General features: G+C 37.5%; 1 protein-coding gene across 30 annotated transcripts in view; it reads right to left on the bottom strand.

Moving 5' to 3' along the window:
* Positions 1-1818: 1818 nt before the first annotated feature.
* Positions 1819-16960, bottom strand: part of JAKMIP3 (Janus kinase and microtubule interacting protein 3) — a 132786-nt gene continuing 117644 nt past the window's right edge. For 13 of the 30 annotated variants that reach the window (XM_089510178.1, XM_089510173.1, XM_089510176.1 and 10 more), the window contains 11 exons: positions 16603-16665; positions 16028-16126; positions 14175-14273; positions 14010-14069; positions 12234-12299; positions 10262-10330; positions 10080-10157; positions 7906-8109; positions 6073-6138; positions 3846-3887; positions 1819-2566 (listed from right to left, as the gene is read on the bottom strand). In XM_089510178.1, the coding sequence (XP_089366304.1) occupies positions 2354-2566; positions 3846-3887; positions 6073-6138; positions 7906-8109; positions 10080-10157; positions 10262-10330; positions 12234-12299; positions 14010-14069; positions 14175-14273; positions 16028-16126; positions 16603-16665 (1059 nt within the window). In that variant the 3' untranslated portion in view covers positions 1819-2353. Of the gene's footprint in view, positions 2567-3845; positions 3919-6072; positions 6139-7905; positions 8110-9431; positions 9562-10079; positions 10158-10261; positions 10331-12233; positions 12300-14009; positions 14070-14174; positions 14274-16027; positions 16127-16602; positions 16666-16960 lie in introns of those variants that run through there. The other 17 variants (XM_089510188.1, XM_089510190.1, XM_089510203.1 and 14 more) reach the window with 5 other exon arrangements.

The following is a 16960-nucleotide window of genomic DNA, read 5'->3' as shown; positions in this document are numbered from 1 at the left end:
CAAATCAAGTAGAAGCCAACAGCTATATAAATGATATTGCTTGAAGTATTCTATTGTATTTGGAATCTGGAATTGGAATTGGAATTATGTTTATGACTTTACATATGCTAAATAATAGCCTTATATTATGTACTGTACTATTTTATATATTTGTGGTATAAAATAATAAAATAATTAGATATATCGATATTTATAAATAAAATTTTAGTAAAGATTCAGAAAATACAGAATACAAAAAGTGTTCCCCAAGGTTCAGCTAGAATAGTACATAAAATGAATAAAATATGAAAAAAAATCAACTAGTATGGCCTAAATCCAATCCAATACTAATAGAGTGAACATTTATACAAGTTCATCTCTAGCCTAACCATTTGTATGGACAGTTTCACAATGTATTCACACATGTATATATTCATGTATAAGTCAAGAAATTTTAGTCAAAAAATTGATGCAAAAAACCTGGATTGACTTATCCACAGGTCAATGTAAGTACTATAACTCATATACATCCCCTTTCTCTGAATAGAGTGGTAAAAGGTGAGTGCTTAGTCCATCCTGGGAACACCAAAAAGAAGCATGGATACCCTCTACTCTCTCATCCATCCAACATTTAGGATGAGTATAAACAGTTATATCTGCCAGAATGTTTTCTGGCATCAGTTTCCTTTGCATCATCCTTTACATCCTTTGTTACATGCCCCTAACTTTTACCTTTGACATATCCATGGGTCATATCAAAATCCATAATTTTGGCCCCAAGAACCTATTCTTGATTTATATATGAGCTAGACTTATAGTCAAGTATATAAGGTACTTGCAAAACTAAAACTGTACTGGATACTGCACTTGCATTATTCTTTACAGGAAGAACAATGTGTGTTCATGGGTTTAGGTCGGATCATTTGGGTCCCCAGGTTTGATGTCCATCCTCAGTATCCCCCCCATCACTCCCAAATCCTTTTCCTGACTATGGGGTTTACTGGGGAAGGGAAGGAAGCTTTTACATCCCCCCTCAATGGTGAAGCAGCTAATACCTGTCAAAAACAACAATCCAATCATTTAATTCAGAGCTGGGCAATTGTGTGTGGGTGTGAACTACACTGGCTCCAACAAGACCTTGGAGTACCACACCATCCCATTATGTCCCCTGAACTTTAACATTTTTACTAAGCACTATACCTCTCAAATTAATGGGCAATTCTGCCATTTTTGGGAGCCTACTTGGACTGTTTGAGGCCCAAGAAAGGCCACAATACTGAAGAAAAACATCATCAAAAAGTTTATTAACGTCAGTGAATGCACAAGAGATTCAATTCTCACCTTTGGGTAACTCCTTGAAAGTCACAATCACTTCTGGTCTGGGAGAATTGGTATCTTGTCTCTGTCCTCTTCCTTTTCTCTTTTTTGAGAACTGCAGATGGAGAATATAAATGTCTTTTGTTATATCCACTTGTAAATCTTTTAGCACATGGCTGCCTTTTATCTTGACAATTTTATGTATATCTCTGCTTCCTTTCACAGTTTCTTGGCTTCTTAATGTACATGTGACACTTTTAGAAACATTCAGTCCAAAAGATCCATTTCCATTTGCTGTTTGTGCTTTCTCATTTTCTTATACCAAAAATCTTCTTGATGATTTTCTATTACAGACCTTATAGATCCAAACCTTTTTAACTTTCTGTTTTCTTCCTGCTTTTGCTTTGGTTTTTAAAACACCCAGGAGTTTAAGCGCATTAAGCATTAAGTACTGTGCCATTTTCCTGCAAATTCTGTAAATAAGCTTCATTGAAACCTCAGATCAAAATGAAACTGGGAACCTTTTGAAGGTATTCCAAACTTTATTATCACATGAGCCCACATTATTAATATCAGGGGGTTGTTAGTAAACAATTTCACATATCTCATTTTGTGGGGGGGAAAAGACATTTCTTAAATTATTTACCACCAACCTAATTGCATTTAGCAACTCATTTCCATGAACAAAATTAATTTGGAACACCTTTCATGTTTCCATTCATCCACTCACTCACTCATATATTCACCATTGACTAGCCTGGAACTCTTTCAAAACCTTCCCTCAAGATGAATATATATGCAAATACGAATAAACAGTACAAAGGACAGAAGTACAAAACAGGACATGTTTACTTCTTGACAGAAGTAGTTTACTGCCTGCTTAGCAGGGAACTGGAATACACTCACTTCATCTGAGTGAGTTTACTGCTTTTCATATAAAGCTGAAGTTGTTTTGAGCAGCAAAGATGAGGCTTCCTTTAAAGAAGCCAGTAGTTTTTAATTTTTTTTTTTTTTTTGGCTTTCTTCATTGACTGTTGTAAGACTAGTTTGTAAAAAGTTATAGTGTTATGCTTTTCAGAAGGTCGGGCTTCACTTCAAAATAAAATCCACACAGATTCTTCTTCATTATAAAAATGGTCAAAAAGATTAGATCTATAGTCTTCAGTGTCAAAATACAGATGCAGTCTAGTTTTGTGAAATGCCGATGCCTTTCCCTCCTGCAACTTGGGCAGCTACTGTTCCATTGTTCCATTAGAGAAGGGGTGCTTGGCTGAAAGAAGAAAAACAAAAACAAAATCTTTTGAAAAGTTACAGTTTCTTTAAAGGAACACTTGAAACATGACCTCTCTCACACACTTGGCCTGCTTTACACATACAGAGCTTGGAAAAGTTTTGATCCACTAGTCCCAAAATTGACCAGCCAGCATGGAAACTGAGAAAGCTGAAGACCAAACTAAGGCGGGATACAGACGGGAGGGGAAGACGTCTTGGAGGTGTATTCTGCTGAATACGGAGCCTCCAGACCGCCTGCCCCGGGGGCGTGGCTCAGGTGATGGGGCTTCCACATGGGGGGCAGTGAAGACGCCTCACCTGGGGCCGTTTCTGACCCGCAGTTTCCAAACCGCCGCCTCGGAGGACGCTGCAAAGAGAGAGGCAGCTTCCTCACAGGCGGCCAAAAACGGGGCTTTTTTTTTCTTTTGCCGCATCATACAGAAAAGAAGCGGGGAAAAGCAGCACCTTTTTAATGCCGCTTCTTCCCGCTTGGGGCGTGCGGGCGGCGTGTTCATGGCGGCATTCAGGTAAGGGCCGTCTGAAGGCTCTACCTTCATGACGTCATGAACACACCCCTTTTTGCCCGTCTGTATCCCGCCTAAGTTTTCCAAGCGTTACCACATTTGTAATTTCTGATATATGGAGATAGGCAACACCACAGTGGTAGAGTTGGGCTTATATGTACACTGATGGACTGAGCTATTTTGTGATGTAAACAAAGTATCCAGAAAGTAAGCTGAGAAAAATGGCTATTACATGAGCTGACAATTTGATGTCTCTCCATATGAAAGAGTTTTGTCATAAAAAATCATGCAAGACATGGGCTGTGTACACATGGGTCACATACCATGTCCTCCCCAACCACTGGGGTTTGGTTCCAAGAACTCTCATGGATAACAAAATCTGTGGATGCTCAAGTCCCATTAAATACAATGGCATATAAAATGGCAAATCAAAGTTTGCTTTTTGGAATTTATATTTTTTAAAAATATTTTCAAGGTGTGGATGGTTGGATCCATGGATAAAGAATTCATGGACACAGAGGGATGACTGTATTTAAATAGAGTTTTATTAGGTAAAATTTCCAGACTGAAGACAGGGTCAGAATGAAGAGTGTCGCTCTATTTTTTGTCTTATAAAAAACGTTTGTGAGTCCTTCCAGGTAAGTCCTTCCTTACATAAAAAAGATACATGAAATCTTATGCTGCTGCCATAAGAGAACTTGAGTTTGACAGTAAGCAAAACAGAAATAGACAATGAGTAACCAGGATACTTACCTCTTGCATGTGGATGGGTGTACTATGACCAAAGAATGAAAGCTAAAGAGAAAAATAGAAACAAAAATAAAAACTAAAAAAGAAAAAGGGGGGAAAGGATAATGGAAAGAGAGAGAAAAAAAGAAAATTTATAGGAGGCCTAGTAAGAAACCAGCAGCAAGTCTAGACAAGACATGACAGCCTATTGAAAAGAAGCAGCACAGGCACCAACAGAGGTGTTGTTGTTAGTTTCTTTCAAGTTGACTCAGATTTATGGCAATCCTATAGGGTTTTCTTAGAAAGATTTATTCATATGTAGTTTGCCATTGCCTTCCTCAAAGGCTAGGTGTGTGTCACTCAATTGGCTACCTTTTCTGAGTGGGGATTCAGAGCCTTAGCACATGAGAAAAGAAGCTGAAATGGAGTGGGAGAGTAGCAGCTTTCTCCATGCCTTTCCACGTGCTATAGTAGCACTTTCATTCTCTTGTTGAAGGAGACAGTCATAAAAGTGTGCCTTTTGTCAAGCTGGAAAAATCCATTTGACAAAAGGCATACTTTTAATGACCATCTCTCTAAGAAAGAGGACGGAAGTACTATGATAGCATGTGGAGAGGTGTGGAGAAAGCAGCTATCCTTCTGCCCTGTTTTGGCTTTCTTTTCTCATATGGTCAGGCTCTCAAACCCTGGTCTCTTGGAGTTCTAACCCAGCACTGAAACCACCATGCCACCCATGCTGGTTCACCAATTTACCTCATTTCTGTAAATGTCATGTCGATTCAGTGTGTGTAAAAAAGAAAGTGTATGGGCATGAGGTGGCTCAGACTTTGACCACTTTGGGCTCTGTCTCTGTTCTCTCCAAACACTGACAGATTTTCTCAGAGGAACCTAGCCTGTGGGATAGTGGGTTGTGATGTGAATCCAAAAGGCTGACAAAATGTTTAAAAAACAAGTCTAAGTAATCTTGAGAACTGCAGAACTGGCAGACAAATATAAGAGGGAAAGTATCTATGCTTTTTGCAATGTTTATAAGGACTACATTTGAGGAAGTGGATTCCAGTCCACTCACAGAATGCCACACTGCAGTCACGGTGTTTTTGTTGTTGTCCCTAAAAAGGCACTGACAGCTGCTAAGGCAGATATCTGCCTTCCTCCAAGATTAGTGAACCTTTGGTGGCTGGTGAGTCAAAGGAAGGAGCTTGGCCAACAGGTAGGAATTTTGGAAAGAAAAGTCTAAAACACTTGGATTACCAAAGTTTGTGTACCACTGCTTTAAATGAATCAGTGAAGAAAACTTCTAATTGATTCAGTGGACAAATCAGACTGGGCCATTTTTAGTATGAGCTATGGAGATAACTATGTCCCAGGTGAGAAGATCAAGAAAACTACAGTTCTGTGCAGTAAAGCAGTTTTGCCCAACCTGGTGCCTTCCAAATATATTGGAATACAATTCCCATCACCCTCAAGAAGCATAGGGATGGTTGTGTTGGCTGAGCACTATGGAAACCAGTCAAACACAACTAGAGGGTACCAGGTTGAGGAATGCTGGCCTAAAAACCAAGATAAACTTCTTATTCTGTCCAGGTTGTTCTCTGTCTTCATGCTCTTTCTCTGAAGAACCTAAAGCACAAGTCTTGGCCTTTCCAGTTTTGCCCTGATATCTCTCTTCCTAAGACAGCGAAAAAGAGAATGCTGAAAACTGGACCATCTCTCCTTGTTTTGTGGGACAGCTGTTGCAGTTTTTAAAAGTAGTTCAGGTAAATTCATAAACTACAAAATACCTGTTTGGAGGACAGCACAGACATTTCCTCTTTATTTTAATGGGTTTACAACTCAAGAACATTTATATATTATACTGAAATAAATTACAGGACATTTTTGTCTTTAGAAAACCAAAGCTTGATTTCTACTAGTAGTCCTAATGAGATTAGATGGATTTACATAGGGGTTGACTCACTATTTAACAATTGGTTTTATGAATTTATTCTAGTAGGAACCAACCAATAGAGAATAGACCTAGGTTAGCTTAAAGTAACCTTTTCTCCTCTCCAGCTCCAAAACATATGTGCTTAATAACATCTTGAATTATTCTGACTGCAACCTGTCATATCATGACCAAAGCATTTCCTCTGTCCAACCGGGAAATTAGGAGAGTATCCAGCTTTAAATGATGTTGTACCAAACCCACAAATTCTCCTTTGTACGCTCCTTTCTAGAGCATGCCACAGTCTCTTCAGTTTTATTGACATACCTTTTCTTCTAACTCCTTTATTTGTCTCTTTTGAGCTTCAATTCTTTCTTCTAGCTCCTTAATTCTCTGTGAAAATTAAAATTCAGCATTAGTGCTACATTGGAATGGAGAGGGGAAATTATATTCAAAAGATTTGTTTGAAAATATTAGAATGGGGTTGAGCTATGGTATAAATCCATCAGACATTTTTAATTCTGCTAACAGTATCTTGAGAACTTCCATTCAGATTCACATGACTTTTCTTTAATAGTGGAGTGACATTTGGCAAACCCTTTCCCCCAAAGTGAAAACCTCCAGGAAGCCTCTGGGATCCAACAGCTTTCGCATAGGTACATATCATGCTGTCATGTGAATCTGGAGTGGAAGGAGCTATCAATTTAATTTGATACAGAGGCCTTCAAGCCAAATTACATATATGTCAGAATGTACAGACTGTGCCCCCTACAGGGCTCTGAAGGAATAGCCTGTTTACTCTGTGCACAGAACAGGTAAGATAGAGATCTTGTATCTATCCTACACTATGCTCATCACATCTTAAAACTGTACTAACTGAAAAATTATGTTAAGGGTTAAGCCTGAGTAGTAATGTAGGTTTCAAGCACATTTCAGGTAACTAAAATTAATGCATTTTAAAAATAAAATAACTCATATGCCCCTATGCATAGGAAATTTCAGGTGTCTAGATTTTAGGGTCTTGAGCTACAGCTCTGAGATGTTTTTCTTCCCTTGTATGAGTTTTTACCATCTTTCCTGATGAAGAAGCCAGTGGGCTTTGAAAGATAGAGTAAAGATGATGGTGTGCCTTCTCCTTGTCCTAATAAAAATATCACTATAATATGTACTTTCAGTTTTGGATTTTATTTTATGGTCAGCATAGCTATCCAAGAGGATATCTGCAAGGCTACCTGTTTGTACAGGAGCTTGTCCAAAATCAGAGGCCCTGTTGTGTTGCAATAACTTGCAAGGATAGGTTGGTATGTGCATGTAACAGGGCTTTTTATGTATAATTATGGAACTCACTGTTGAAGAAAGTTAAGCTGGCTCCAATTAGTTTGAATTCACAGTAGGCAGCTAAGCCAGTGCTGTTCTAGATGGTCTTTAACGTTTGAAACTGTTCTGCTTTAACTGTTTCAAAATTTTTATAAAAAGATTTAAAATCTAATTTTAATGTATATTTTAAAATCTTTGTATTGTTTTAATTATTTTTATTTATTCATTGCCTTGGAAGCCCTTGTAGGTTGGGCGGAGATACAGAAATAACTTAAATAAATAAACTGTTGTTGCTGTTGTGTGCTTTTACGACTTATGGTAATCCTATTACTGGGTTTTCTGGGGCTGAGAGTGCGTGGCTTGTCACCCAGTGGTTTTCCATGCCTGAGTGGAGAACTGAATCCTGGTCTCCAGAGTTGTAGTCCAATGATCAAACCATTATACCATTCTAAATAAATAAATATTCCAACATTTTTTAGAGAAGAGGTAGGCATTTTCTTTTAAGATGCGCTACAACTCCTGGCAGGAGACCTGTGTAGTTTGTAACTTGTACTTCTCCTCAAAGATTAAAAATTCCCCCCACATCTATTTTTTAATCTATATATACTGCCAGAATGGCTATGATTAAAAGGGTTTCTCTCTGTTCAAGTGCAACTAAGGTTGTTGTTTTTTTTTTGGGGGGGGGGGACTGATGTCTTTTGCTCCTGTCACAGTCATTTCCTCAGTTGTCACATCTTGCTTTAGAAGGAAAGCACAGAAGAAACGTGGATAAAATGAAAAATTGTTCATCTTCTGAAGACTTGAAATTGACACACACTGTCATAACCACATTTCCAAGGCTACCTGTTGTGCATGTTGAATCAGTTCCATTCTTTCCCGGAGAATCTGGGAATCCCTTTCTCGAAGTTCACTCATAACTTGCCGCTTCCATTGTTCCACAGCATTCTTCAACTTCTCCCTCTCTTCTTCTGAAAGAATTTCTGACATCTTGGCTCCTGCTTCCTGCTGAAGGGCATCATAAAGCATGGCTTCCAGTTCCAGAATGTGCTAAACAGAAAAAGAATAATGTTATTTGTACCTGTAGAGTTCTTCATTAGTATTTTGTTCTATGAGTGCTTGCTAATTGCTAGATCAGTAGGGTCAAGAACCTTCTCTATAACCTCAACCAGCAGCAATGAATTCATGCAGTAAGAGGGACAGCTAATGTTTGCCTATAGCAGAACCCTTGGATTCACCTTAGCGATTGCTAAAACTGATTTAAGAAAATTGATTTAAGAATTGGAGTCCCCTTGGGGATTGCTAGAATGGATTTAAGAAATCTACTCTGGGACTTTCCCATAGACTCAGCAGCCCTACCATAATTTCCCCAGAACCTTACTAGAGGATGGCATGCCCAAAAATATTTTCATCAGGATGTTCTTTCCCTTTGTAATGTTTGTTTTGGGAATATTCTCTTCTTTTATCTTTTGGGCTACAAATCTCAAATGTCTCTTTGTCAGAGCTTGGAATTCTAGGAGTGATAGTTAAAAAAAAAGGCCACCTTCTCAAGCTCTATTGTTCATCACAGTTTCAACATAATTACTCCACAGATTGAGTATCCCTTATTTGAAATGCTTAGGACCACAAGTGTTTTCAATTTCAGATTGTTTTTTAATTTTGGAATAACTGTATTTGTTAATACACACACAATAAGAGATCTTAGAGGTGGAATCCAAGTCTAAACTCAAAATTAATTAATAAATACAATTTTGTTGCTCTCTCATAATTCTTTGATCTGTTTATTACTTTATTGTTGCTGTTGTGTGCTTTTATGACTCCCCCACATAATGATATATTTTGAGCCACTGCAGCATGGAAAGACCATTGTCTCTTCCTGAGAGCTCACATTCACCACTCATCTAGACCTTTTCATGGAATTACACACCAACAGCAAGCGGAGCTTTTATTCATGAGAAATTGAAAACCCTGTGATATTTTTGGGGGAAAGCATCTTTCTCTAATCTTTAAAGCTGGGAGAACGACTGTTTGATGTGAAAAGATTTCCATATTTTTGTTGAGTTTCTGAGACTAATACTGGGCAGACTAGAGTCTTTCTAGCTGTGATAATACAGCAATCCATTCTGTGTGCATTAGGGAAAGTCTGCAGGACCTTTCATTTCATGCACCATTTCATAATCCCTGATACATGATTATGCATGGAACAGAACATAACTGTGAACTGTGAATGTCTGATAAACTGAATGATAGTGAATGAGCACATATATAGGGTTAATCTGAAATGTCTTTGTCCCTCAAGATAAGTCAATAAACCATAACTTATTAGGCTTGCAGAGACAAATATTTACTTGCCAGCTTCCTGATACAATCCTTGTACCCTGAAAGAGCCATGGGTCTAGGGAAGACTGTAACTCCTTCCTGACACTCTTCGCCTACTGGAAATCTCAAGAGTGCATGGGTTACAAGTTATACGTAGTGGTCTTTTCCAGTCCTTTTCCACTCCTATTTAAAATGAAAGACACGCACAAACAAACTGGTGATATATTTAATGTCATTTCTAAGCTTGGATCCAGAAATGGACAGAAAAGGAACCAACACTATTCCCTTTTCTAAACATGAAATGTGAGAATCCTCTGATTTTGAATGTCATTCACTGCAATATGGAAGGATTATTTGCTGTCTCCTCTGACCAGGAGCAATAAGCAATAAGCCTCAATTATTTACAGATAGAGCTTGAAATTTTTTTAAATTAGCCACTGTTCAGTTGCTGAGTCTACATTCCTGGTCCAAACAGTGATAGTATATTCTCAGTTTTTAAATTTTAGCTTTCATTGTTCCTAAAATTGGCAAGCAGGGTGTTCTTCTGAAGACTCAAGGTCTATTCTTTGAATTAAATTTGGACTTGGATTACTGGTAAGAGTCCAGCAAGATGTCTTTTCAAAAGTCACTGAGGCAGATCAGGATAAATATTTATTAAATTGAGGCAAAACTATTTTTCTTTCATAATTTCTTTGACTTACCTTATGTGCTTGATCTAAAGATTGCTTCCTGTAATCAAGTTCATCATCCAAATATCCCTTTTGTTTACTAAACAGTTCCTAAAGATTAAATGAGAATTTGTTAGTCTGAATAAGCATCATGTAAATCTAATTTTTATTCACAAGTTAATGTGGTTTAACAGTGTGATGAACTCCTAGATTACCTTTTCATTTTCCAGATCTATCATCTTTTGTTGCAATGCTGATTCTGTTACTTCTATCTGCTGCAGCCACTGCACAGAGATAATAGAGGATGAAGTTCCAAGTCAGATAAACAGATTTGACAAAAGGAACAGCCTAGCTATTAATCATCCAGCTATTATCTTAAGTCCCATACTATACATTTGACCATTTCAGTGACAAACAAAGAAAAACACTATATTATACTGCTAGTTTATAACCCAGAAACAAAAAGAAAGTGATCTAAAACTGGTAATGATGACAAGAGCTTAGAAGAGTTATTTTTTGTACTAGAACTCCCAGAATCTCCCAGCCAGCATAGCCATTGGCTGCTCATTCCAAGCTCTGATTGTGACTCCTATTATCATGTCACTCCATTGCCTTAATCTAGAAAGGACACTCTGAGTTTTGGGTTGGATTCTATACATGGACAAGGGTGTTGCACATAATGTTTATAAATTCATCAGATATACTGACAACAAATTCAGCTGTCATCATATACCATCTCCACAGAAAAAGAAGGGGGAAGAAACAAGAGGGGTGTATCAACGTGTTCAGAGAGCCTCAAGGTTTCCAGTGACAAACAGAAATAAAAAAGAATCAACAACAAGCTCCATCACGACTGACTACCTTGGCAGAACTCTCTCTCTCTCTCTCTGTGTGTGTGTGTGTGTGTGTGTGTGTGTGTGTAGAGCATCCTGAAAGAAGGCATGGTTGTTTAGTTGGAAAAATGAACAGGACCACTCCATACGCAATGTTTTATTGCAAGTCCCTTTTGCACCCATCTATAACATTACTTTCCTAGGCCATAATAATACCCTATGCAGACAAAGCATAATGCTTTGCCTGCACAATTCTGCATCTCTCCTGCCTCCAGAAGGGAACTTTCAAAAACTGGAATGCACTGGCACAATGTTTACTGGCCAGAGGTGGGGGCTCAAAGATGGCCAAGCAGCACTTGGCTGCAGTTAAAGCTGGGGAAGACAGCTAAGGTTGCTTTCCTGGAACTTTGAAGATTCACAGAAGATGCAAGAGGGTGAGAACAGTTTTATTCTCTTGGCTGAAAAACTGGAGTGGGGCCAGGCAATGTCTGGACACCTCTGCCTTCCCTTCCAGCCAGTAAATGGTTGGAGCAGCACATTCTAGTTCTTGAAAGCTGCTAGGGTGGTGTTAGTGAATGCTGCACAAAGAGATAATGGAGCACTCCTTTCACAATGCCCAAAGAGTGGAACATATATGTAGAACTGCATGTTACATGTGTGTATGTCAGCAACAGGATTCTGCCCTAAGGAATTCGCATTGTGTTTTTTAAGCTAGTACATATGTTGCCATGATCACAGGGATTACATTTTAAATGTTCTTTGTTTGGACATCATCCTTGCACCAGTGCCATTATTCTGCACATTTCACATCTATTGCACCTTGCAGTCCTGGCATAGACATTTTGCATTTGAAGCAAAAACTACAATCTACTGAACCATTGTAGATCTTATAGTGAAGGTGTTGAGAAGACTACATAAGGAGGAAATTTCAGTTATTATTTACTTGAGAAAAATAATGTGTAGACCAGGGCCTATTTCACACCACACAATTATACTACTATTATGATTCCACTTTAACTGCCATGGTTCCATTTTGCTGAATCCTGGCATTTGTACTTTAGTGATACATTAGACAGATCTGGCTGAGAATGCTAAATAACTTTCCCTAAACTGCCATTCCCAGGATTCCATAGGAAGGAACCACAGCAGTTAAAATGGAATCATAGAACTATATATATAGTGAAAAGGCCCCTTTCTTAGAATCATTTTTGAATACTGGATTGAAGAAGAAGGCAAAGATAAAAGAGTATCTACTCTGCTATACTATATGTGACTGTTATGGTTGTAAACCAGTAAAATCAGTGAAAATAGCCTCTGAATGACTCTTAGAGGGAGAAAAAAAATGTGTCATTACCTTTTCTGCCAAAGTCAAAACCGTTCTTGCTTGTATGATAACTACTTGCTCTTCATTTGTTAAGTTCTGCGTCAAGAGCGGAATAAAATTATTATCAGTGCACAGGTCTTTTCACTTGCTTTCAGCTTCTGGGGCTATTCTGGTATCTTCTAAACATTATTTTAAAATCTAAAGCTACAAAGCTAAACTAGTATTTTTTTGCAACAATACTAACTTTAGTAATTATGAAATTCTTTTAAAATAGGTGATCTATCAATCCAGTGCTGAGATACATGTGCATTTTCTGCTGTTAATTATTGTGTATAAAATACTAACACAATGAACTGTCAGCAAAAAGTCTCCATAAATACTTTCATCTAATGTTACTGAAATCCTTTGCTTGCCTATATTATACTTATTAAGATATTTTCCCATTGGTCAATCATATAGCCTTAAGAAACAGAGAATGGATACTCATGACCAGAGGGCACACCTCTGGTTTTATGACTTGATGAACTGAAGACTTACCCACTGTTTGGTCAGCCTATGCATGAAATTGTATTATGATGTCTTTAGCAACTGATCTGAAGGCTTTATAGAAACAAGACTGGAAGATATTCATGGTAATTCCATGGTAGCTCCAAATAACATATAGTGGACCCTTGTTATACCCTGGGGTTTGGTTCCAAGATCCCCCGTGGATAACAAAATCCGTGGATGCTCAAGTCCCATTAAATATAATGACATAGCAAAATGGTGTCCCTTATAAAAAAATGGAAAATCAAGGTTTGATATTTGAAACTTATACTTTTTTTAACCCTTTCAAACCACGGATGTTTGAATCCATGTATAAAATATCTGTGTAAGAAGGGCCAACTGTACATTTCATTACGGCTCAGTGAACATGTCTGGATGTCACAATTCCTATATACAATTTTTGTATAGTTTTGGAGTATGTGTGCAGGTTAATGTTTCAAGGAAAAGTCCCTCTTCCAATCCAGTTCATGTGAATGCTATTGATTGCCATTTGGGTACTGATAATGCGGGATGGTATTTTCAACTACATACAGCTTTGGTGGCATATGTTGTTTATTCTGGTGAAGTGACAAATCTCAGACTTGTCTGAGAAGCTGTCCAAAGCAAAGCTGAAGCTGAAGCTGGGGCTAACTAATCAGAAGCTAGCCAACTTTCTGAACATGTTTTAGATATAGGGTTCAGCATTAAAACCTGGAGTGGATTCAGCTCCCCCCCCCAAACTTGGGATGTCATTACTATTAGGGTGCTTGAGGAATGTATTCAATATCCATATTACCTATGATATTTCTACTAAGAGTATGGCTTCACTGAACATGGAAAAAACTCTTAATATATCATATTCATTGAAATGTTTCTTTCTTAATTGACCAATAGATTACATAGAACAAAGGACAGAATTCTGTCAGATGTAAACACTTTGCTATCTCATTCACTTCAAGGGGAGAAATTTACTCATGTGCAAAGAACAGGGAAGCATAAGAAACAAAAATATGAATGTGCTGTGTTCATCTTTTAGAAAAGGAATATAAAATTAAATAACATTACCACAACATTAAGAGAGTTAATGATCTTATTGGTATATATGACAATAACATGCAAATATTGTCCTGTAGCCATCACTTGCCCCAGTCAAAATGTAACATAAATCTACAAAGAGAAGCAGACAATTATAAACATGCTTGGGAGAGTTCAATAATGTCATCTGGACAAAAGGACAAAACATATTAACAGAAACATGGACAATTTATTAAAGGAACATACACTTACGGCGTTATCCCCTAAAATGTCCAGTTTCTTCATCAACTCTGCTACCAGTATATCCTAGCAAGAGAGAAGTATATTGGGAAGAGAACATCAGAAAAATAAGATACAATACCGTGTTTAAATGAAGAAGGGTTTTAAAAAAAACTACCTGGAATTACTTACTGTTACACCTTCTGCCTCACAATACACCTGTAAGGGACTTTTCCCCTCAGTAAAAGGTATGTGATGAAAATTGATAGCTGGAGATCTTCTTTCTCTTTCCTATAATCAAATCAATGATGTAGAAAATAATAAGATTTCAGGAATATCTGTTTGAAACACAAAGAATGAGTAAATTGCATACATAAGAGAGCAGGTATTGATAATTTAGTTATCTGTGCCCTCACTGATCATTCAGTATTATGCACATTGGGCAACAGAAAGAACCTCAATAGTATTTGTGGGACATATATTTAAGCTATCAGAAGCTGTTTTATACCACATTCGATTATTTGTTCACTCACCCTGGCAAAGCATGCTCTGTTAAAGGAGCTCCCTAATGTCTCAAGTAAGGTTTTTCCCAACACATGCTACCTAAATAATATCCAGAGATTAAACTGGATGGATTCTGCATGCAAAGCAAAGCATTGGAGGCTCCCTCCCACATCTAGACTTTTCCAGAATTATATTTCACTTATATTTGACTGGAGCAGAAGATGAATATATCATTCCTAGCACTTTCTGTGCTGGCAGTTGTTATGTGTGTACTTGAGCTAACAGGGCATCTATTTTTAATTACTGTGCTTTTCAAGTTATAACCCCATGTCCATGATCTTATCTCTTTTCCTTTGCCTGCGTATATGTCCAGAATAAATAATTATCATTATTTTTGACCCAAGATTTGAAGATTGGAACACTAGTTTTTCAAGCCACGAGGTACTGCAAAATAATTTTTATTATTATTATTTTAGTGTCCTGTAAGTGGCTAAACTAAAGATTTTTGTTTCAGTTGGGGCGGGGGGGAATCTTCCCTGCAGTAGCATGATGTCACATCCAGGGGGCATTGGTCTGGCATGGTCAGCAAATTCACAATAGCATGCATGATAATGATGTATAGTCACAATTCTATATCAGGAACATCAGCAAATGTAGCAAAAAGTTCAGAGAAGGACAAGATGGGAAAGTCAAAGCTAATACTAAGAATGCATTTGTCATTTACATATTATCTTCAAAGGTTTTGACATGAAACTCTGAGGATCTGTAATATATATATATATATATATATATATATATATATTCAGTGTATGGTCTGTATATGGAACCAAGACAGCAAAAGGCCGCACATGTACTGTGTATGTTCTCAACTTTTGAAAATAGAGGTGCCTCTATTTTCAAAACGATTTCCCGTGCAATTTGGATCTCTCCAGTACTCTCACTACTGAAGATTTGAATCACTGCGGTGCTGTGAAAAAGGCACAGTAAGTGACCTGGTGCAAAATGCACAGGCTCAAGTGGGTTCTTTGGTGTGTCCCCCCCCCCCAAAAAAAAAGCCTACATTGAGTATAGTTGGGGGGAGTATGCACACCGTGGAAATAATCCAGTTTCCACACTGGGTTATTTCCTAGTGTGAATGACCCTAAGTATAGTTAATGTTAACCACAATCTTTTGGCCCAGAATATACAATAATGCCACAGTGAACTAAAAGTGAAAATGGCTGCTTTCAAACTACTCCTGACCCATAAAGGAAAGAAGAGTATGCAATCCTGACTTTCACTAAAGGTTGTTCTAGCTTTAGCACATCAAATTTGTTTAGTGACATGTGCAAACCAACTCATCATCTGGGACCAAGTTGTCTAAGTGTGACTGCAAGAAACAAGCAGCAAAGAGATGCCATTCTTGCTTCCCACTGAAGGCACCATAGCTATATTGTTGTATTATGCTCTGTGCACAAGTAAAAGTACCTATATCACAAGACACCTGGTAAGAGAACAAAAATTATTGTGACAAAATATGAAAACATTTGGCCCATACTTACTTCAAGTTCTAGTATTCTAAATTCCAAGAGTTCATTTTGATCTTTAGCATCCTGAACATCATGTTTTAACCGAGCCTCTTCTGCCTCCATTTGTTTTATCTAGAAAAAGAGAATATTCACACCTTTTGCAATTTTGTACAAGATAACACTTCAAAACTTTCATTTTCAGTGAAGTGAATATGAGTTCAGAAATACTGGGTTCAGTTTTTGCAAAGATAACTCTATGAATACTGAATGAACACTTAGGAAGCCACCTCTTTTTAAATACATCTACAATAGGAATAATAAGGGTGATCTGCTTTACAAGACTGCTGAAAGTTTTTTGAAATAAAATATACAAAATAGTCTTAAAGCTATTGTTGCTACAACAGGAATAGTTAAAACTGAATTTTTAGCATTTTAATCCTCTTAGCATTTAGAATTGAAATAGTCCAAACTAAAAAGTTGTCTCACATATCATTGTGCTCATTTGGAAACTGCACCATCTCTGTTTCTGGTTCCACAGATCTTTCCCTCTCAATTTCTTAACCACATCTACTTATTTTTATGTTTCTTATGGAAATGGAAATATATACCTTTTCAACTAGCTCTTGGTTTCTTCTGTATAATGCCTGCTTTTCTTCAATCCACTTCATGTCCTGGGAAAATCAAAATACTGATATTAGAGAAGAAGCTGATAGGAATATTTCTACCCAGGTGAGAACTGGGAGCATATTTGGATTTCTCTTTCTCGATTTAGCTACAGTAGTTTTCACAACCCAAATTAATAATGTCTTCTCAATAGCACATAGTTTGTCTTTTCTGCAGTGCCACAGTAAGCTGCTCTATTTCCAGGAGGATTTGTGCCCCCCTTTTGAAGCAACATTAATTATAGATTAATTATAGGTCCAAAGCCCACTATATATGTGTGTGAGATCAGAAGCACAGAAAACA

This window comes from Sceloporus occidentalis, unplaced genomic scaffold, assembly GCF_023333645.1.
Source record: "Sceloporus occidentalis isolate IW3139 unplaced genomic scaffold, rSceOcc1.0.p SCAF_2, whole genome shotgun sequence".
NCBI classification, from domain to species: Eukaryota; Metazoa; Chordata; class Lepidosauria; order Squamata; family Phrynosomatidae; genus Sceloporus; species Sceloporus occidentalis.
Note: the sequence above shows the minus strand (reverse complement) of the source record. Positions and strands in the feature narration are given on the sequence as shown.